The sequence below is a fragment of the Austrofundulus limnaeus genome, unplaced genomic scaffold, assembly GCF_001266775.1.
Source record: "Austrofundulus limnaeus strain Quisiro unplaced genomic scaffold, Austrofundulus_limnaeus-1.0 Scaffold1482, whole genome shotgun sequence".
Taxonomy (NCBI): domain Eukaryota; kingdom Metazoa; phylum Chordata; class Actinopteri; order Cyprinodontiformes; family Rivulidae; genus Austrofundulus; species Austrofundulus limnaeus.
Genome location: NW_013953884.1, coordinates 9,552 through 15,924, shown reverse-complemented (window position 1 = coordinate 15,924; position 6,373 = coordinate 9,552). Strand labels below are relative to the sequence as shown.

Sequence of the window (6,373 nt, the reverse complement as noted above, 5' to 3'; positions counted from 1 at the left end):
TATATATACAAATCGAATAAAATGAAAGCAGCAGAAAGAAGAAAAAAATCTTATATTATCTCCCCCTATTATCCCAAAAATCTATTCAAACAATAGTAATTTACAAAAAAACAAAGTCAAATTAAAACATCAACTCAAACAACAATTTATTTGGATTCATATTATGCTTTCCCATACTTCTTCAAAAAAAACTTTTATCATTCTCTTTAATATGTACATACAATAGATCTGGCATTTTTAACAATCCTCAAGACCATTCCACAATCATATCCCCTGAATCAAAGTAGACCGCTCATTTATACTGGTACGAAACCAAGGCTTCGCAAACATTTCCATCCACTTAAGAAAACTCTCTCTTAACAAACTTTACTTGAATGTTAGAAGGTAATATGTTTTTGTGAGCCTTATACATAAACAGTAAAATATTATAGTCAACCAAGTCGTAGAATTTCAAAATTTTCAATTGATAAAATATTGTATTTGCTGGATGGCTGTAATCTTTCCTAGTGATAATTCTTAACTGTTCTTTCCTGTAAAATAAAAATAGGATTTGTAATTGTTTTACATGCTTTACCCCAGACTTCATTACAATAAATTAAGTGTGGAACAATTATTGCATTATACAACAAAAACAGTGCTTTATTATTGAATAATTACCTTACTGTATACACTACTTTGATAGATTTATCTATTTTTGTTCTTAAATAATTTATGTGAGGTTTCCATGTCAGCTTTTCATCAACGTTAATACCCAAAAACTTCATATCACTGACTATACAAATCTCAACACCATTGGGCCTCATGCAAGAACATTTTCGTATTCTTATCCTAAATTTCTCTTTTTGTTCGTATGAACCCTTAGTTCGAACATACTACGTCACATTCAGCAACCGCTTCTATCTTCAGGAAAAGTGTGTAAATGAGCAATGTAAACCTGATGAATGTGTATTCAGGTGCTTATACTCGAGGAGAGGATATTAGCATAATTACCACCCGAAAAACACCATATGGGGCCACACTTCCTACCCCACATTCTAGGAAGTGTCCATTTATAAATGACATTACAAAGTAAAAAGAACTTCACGAGTTTGTAGATTGAAGTCCTGCTCTCAGAGATCAAAAAAAATCTGTAATTTTTTGCAGCATCAGCTGTGGAATTAAAGGACCTGCTAAAGCCAAAGAATGAAATGTCAACTACTTTTAATTCTGTGTCTCCTGTGGGTCTTATACAGTCACAGAAATAAAAATCTAAATCATATTCATCTCTCTCTAGTCCTGCACTGATTTTCCTTTGGTCATATATTTTTTAATTTAAGTGTAAAGAACCGTGTTAAATAATTTTCAGTTATTCAGAAGAAGAGCCACAGCCCGTACCCCCCCCCCCCAATCGTCACAAGTTGTTAGATGCGGTTCTGAAAAAAGCATTTTAAAATGTCTCCAAAATGTGCTGAATATGTCTAAACAAAATAAAATTGGATAAAAAAAACATAATCTATGTTTGAATAAAGCTCATTAAGTTGGTTTGTAGTTTGAGATTTTCATAATAATATTGTAGTGTTGTACAACAGCATTAATAGCCAATTTAATTGAATTTAACCAATTTATATTGTTAAGCTACATTAATACATTTTAAATTATAATTCTAATTCAAACAGAATAGCCTATTGTCAACATAATTATGGTGTGTGATTTATTTTCAACTCGAAATATCTTCAAACTAATGAAATGTAAAGTCATTAGTAAAGAAAATCTGTCTGGATAAAAGCAGATTGACAGCATGTAAAATATCGGACAGTTCTGGACCACACGTGAATTTTGTTTGTATCTGAAAAAAAAACTTACAATACGAGAAAATTGGTGAATGCCATAAGTTCTAAATCAGTGTACGCACAACTTAAGAACAAATCTGTTCATACGAACGGATCTTGCATGAGACCTATTGACTCTAAATGGAACATGGATAATTCCCTTTCTATTACTGAATATCATAYGATAAATGGTAAATGGACTGTACTTATATAGCACTTTTCTATCCATCCAGGACACTCAAAGCTTTACACTACAATCTGTGCCCTCATTTACCCATTCACACAGCACTCTATTAGGTCTCCACAAAGCTAACGTACAATCACCTTTGAAGACTAATCAGTGCCAATCACATTCATACACTGATGGGACACACATCAGAGGCATTAGGGGTGAAGTGTCTTGCCCAAGGACACAACAACTGAAACAGCTGGGTGGGGGATCGAGCCGGTGACTTATTGTTCCAGGACGACTCCCCAAACCACTCTGCCACAGCTGCCCCAAATATAATTTGTTTTATCCAAATTTGATTTTTTTTTTCCTTCTTCTTCTTCTTGCAGGGTAGCAGGAACTCGAGCCGGTCTTCCAGTCCGAGTGTGAGGATGATGCCACCTGACAAAACAAGCGGCAGAGGATTCTTCTCCCCTGATGATCCCACAGGTACTCAAAGTGTTGAGACAGATCTTTCAAACAAATGCACATGATAAGACAGCTCAAACTATTKTAATAAGGGCCTAGCATTTATTGAAGGAATGCATATTACACATCTTTATTTTTGGACAAAGTTTTCATAAGCTGGCATAAGTTGTCTAAAATGTTATAGTGACAGGGCCACTGACTGAACAACCAGTATTCTGTGTTTCAAATAATTTCAACATGAGGATTAAGAGTCAGAAATGATTTTTGTAGCCATTAAATGTCTTTTATTATGTAGTCTCTAAAAGTGCAAAATAGTTAATTTTTTTTATCTCCCTGTGCTGTGTAGATAATTTAGTTTGGGTCATATTTTTCAACACGTTCACTTTCCTGAACATTCACATCACAGTATTTGTGACAGAACTACCAAATAAGGTCTGGACGGTAACATCTAGTTAACATCTACTGTTTGGTCGTCTTCATTCTCCTCTGGCTCTGGGTTCAGCATAAAAGGCTTGATGGACAAGCCTCCTACAGCACTGCTATTGCCAGTATCACTCCACCCCTGTTAACAATAGGTGTTAATTAGGTGTCAACGATAGCCATGTGATGTGAGGATCAGTCACATGGAGGCAGGGCTTAAAAGCCTGAATTTTGCCTGAAACTCTCAGACTKAAGAAGTCTCTTGGAGGAGAGAYGAAACGTTTCATTARAGAAGAACCCGTCCAGAAGACCTATACAATTTTTTTCTTTTTGATTTTTTACCTGGATTACTGAGATGCATCAGGACAAGTCTTCTGTTGACATTTTTTTTATTAATTTGTAAATAAAACATTTCTGTGCTGCTATATAGTCATAAACCCCTTGATCAAACTGGAATAAACCGGTCTGGAAGCTGGAGGGGGCGGGGTCTTGATTTGGATTTAAAGGAACAGTATCAAAATGAGTTGCTTTAAAACACACATCAGAAAAGGGGGAAAGAGGGGCTTGTAAAGTTAAAATAATGACAAATTCAGACCAAAGCATTCCAGAAATATTGTGGGTTGATAGCTGAGCTAACTAAACCCATTTTAAATATTAATCACAAGTTTAAGCTAACTGCTAATGTTAGTTTTAAATAAGGCTATAATTCAGCCATTTTAACACAAAACAAGCTTTGACAAATTCTGAATCTCCATCTCCATCTTCCTCCACATACCTGTAGTCGGGTCGCGGAGGCAACAGGTCCAGAAGAGAAACCCAGACATCCCTCTCCCAAGCGACACTTTCCAGCTCATCCTGGGGGACCCCAAGGTGGTCCCAGGCCAGAGAGGATACATAATCCCTCCAGTGAGTCCTGGGTCTTCCTTGGGGTTTCCTACCAGTGTGACGGGCCTGGAACACCTCAAAAGAGAGGTGTCCAGGAGGCATCCTAATCAGATGCCCGAACCACCTCAACTGACTAATTTAATGTGGAGGAGTAGCTGCTCTACTCCGAGTTCCCCCCCGGATGACAGAGCTCCTCACCCTATCTCTAAGGCTGAGCCCGGCCACCCTATGAAGGAAGCTCATTTCGGCTGCCTGTATCCGGGATCTCATTCTTTCGGTCATGATCCATGCTTCGTGACCATAGGTGAGGGTTGGAATGAAGACAGACTAGTAAATCGAGAGCTTTGCCTTTCGACTCAGCACTTTCTTCACCACGACTGACCGAAGCAACACCCTCATTACTGAGGACAAGGCCCCAATTCGTCGATCCATCTCCCGCTCCATCCTACCGTCACTCATGAACAAGACATCCAGATACTTACACTCCTCCAATTTAGGCAGAGACTCTCCCCTGACCCAGAGGGGACATTCCACCCTTTTCCAGTCGAGAACCATGGCGTCAGACTTAGAGGAACTTACTGTCATCCCAGCCACTTCACACTCAACTGCAAACCACCCCAGGGCACGCTGAAGGTCGTGGTCTGACGATGCCAACAGAACCACATCGTCTACATACAGCAAAGATGAGACCCTGTAGTTCCCAAACCATACACCCTCCTCTCCACGACGGCACCTTGACATCCTGTCCATAAACATTACAAACAGGATCAGAGACAAGGAACAGCCCTGGTGGAGTCCAACACACATTGAGAACAAGCTTACCTTTGTGACAAGAATGCGAACACAGCTCCTGCTTTGGTTATATAGGGACTGGATTGCTCTTAGGAGCAACCCAGACACTCCATACTCCCGCAGCACCCCCCACAGAATGCCTTGAGGAACACGGTCATAAGCCTTCTCTAAGTCTACAAAACACATGTAGACTGGAGAGGCAAACTCCCACGACCCCCTTAGCAACTCTACAAGGGTAAAGATCTGGTCCACTGTTCCATGCCCAGGACGAAAGCCACACTGCTGCCCTTGAATCCGAGGTTCGACAATCGATCGGAGCCTCCCTTCCAACACCCTGGAGTAAACTTTCTCAGGGAGGGTGAGTAGTGTGATCACACACTCTCCAGTCCCCTTTTTTAAAAATGGGAACCACCTCCCCACTCTGCCACTCCAGAGGAGTTGTCCTAGTCCTCCATGTGATGTTGAAGAGATGTTTCTGCCATGGTAATGGACTCGTCTTCCACCGAGTCTTCAGACTCTGCCTCCTCAAAGGTGGACATGGAGGGTAGACTCAGGAGATCCTCAAAGTGTTCATTCCACCACCTAACGATATCCTGAGTCCTGGTCAGCAGTTCCTCACCAAACCAAGTACAGCCTGGGACAGGGAACGCTGTCCTTTTCTGAGATGCTGAACAGTTTGTCAGAACCTCTTCAGGGCCAATCCAAAGTCCTTCTCCATGACCTGCCAAAATTCCTCCCATTCCCGAGTTTTAGCATCTGCAACCACAGAAGCTGCAACCCTCTTTGCCACCCTGTAACTGTCAACTGCTTCAAGAGTCCTCCGGGAAAGCCAAGTCTGGAAGGCCTCCTCCTTCATTCTGACGGCCTCCATCACCACTGGTGTCCACCGTCGGGTCCTTTGGTTGCCGCCGCAACAGGAACCAATGACCTTCAGGCCACAGCTCCTGGAAGCCGCATTTGCAATGGAGGCCCTAAACATGGCCCATTCTTAATCCATGTCCCTGACCTCCCCTGGGACACGTGAAAAACTCTCTCGGAGGTGGGAGTTGAACAACACACAGACGGGGGCTCCACAAAATGTTCCCTGTTCACCCTCACTATACGTTTGGGTTTACCAGGTCTGTCTGGCAGCCTCCCCCGCCACCAGATCCAACTCACCACCAGGTGGTGATCAGTTGACAGCTCTGTCCCTCTCGTCACCTGAGTGTCCAAGACATAGGGCCGCAGGTCAGATGACATGATTACAAAATTGATCAATGACCTTTGGCCTAAGGTGGCCTTGTACCAAATACACTTATGGACCACCCTATGGCCAAACATGATGTTCGTTATGGACAACCTGTGCTTAGCACAGAAGTCCAATAAGAGAACACTGTTCGGGTTCAGATCAGGGAGGCCATTCCTCCCAATCATCCCCTTCCAGATAACTCCGTCATTGCCCACCTGAGCACTGAAGTCACCCAGCAGAACAAGGAAGTGTCAGTGGATAAAGCCGGGTAATATGAACTGATGTTTGGTGCATAAGCACAAACAACAGTCAGAACCTTCCCTCCTGCAGCACGAATCCACAGAGAGGCAACCCTCTCGTCCACCGGATGGAAGGTTCTGACAAATTCTGAATGCTAAAAAAATTTCTAAATGACTGCCAGAGCTAAATTGAAACTGCAAATAACTCAGCCAATTGTTAAACATATTGGACTGAAATTTGATGTGGTGGTAGATGAGAATGATTCCCACCACATACTAGGGCTGTGTATTGGCAAGAATTTGGCGATACAATACATATCATGACAAAAGGGTCACGATACAATATATCCCAATATATTGCGAT

At 41.7% G+C, this 6,373-nt stretch overlaps 1 protein-coding gene across 3 annotated transcripts in view; it reads left to right on the top strand.

Moving 5' to 3' along the window:
- Nucleotides 1-6,373, top strand: part of map3k7 (mitogen-activated protein kinase kinase kinase 7) — a gene marked incomplete at its 5' end in the record, with an annotated part of 48,226 nt that overhangs the window by 36,965 nt on the left and 4,888 nt on the right. For all 3 annotated transcript variants that reach the window (XM_014032570.1, XM_014032571.1, XM_014032569.1), the window contains 1 exon segment: nucleotides 2,367-2,466. In XM_014032570.1, the coding sequence (XP_013888024.1) occupies nucleotides 2,367-2,466 (100 nt within the window).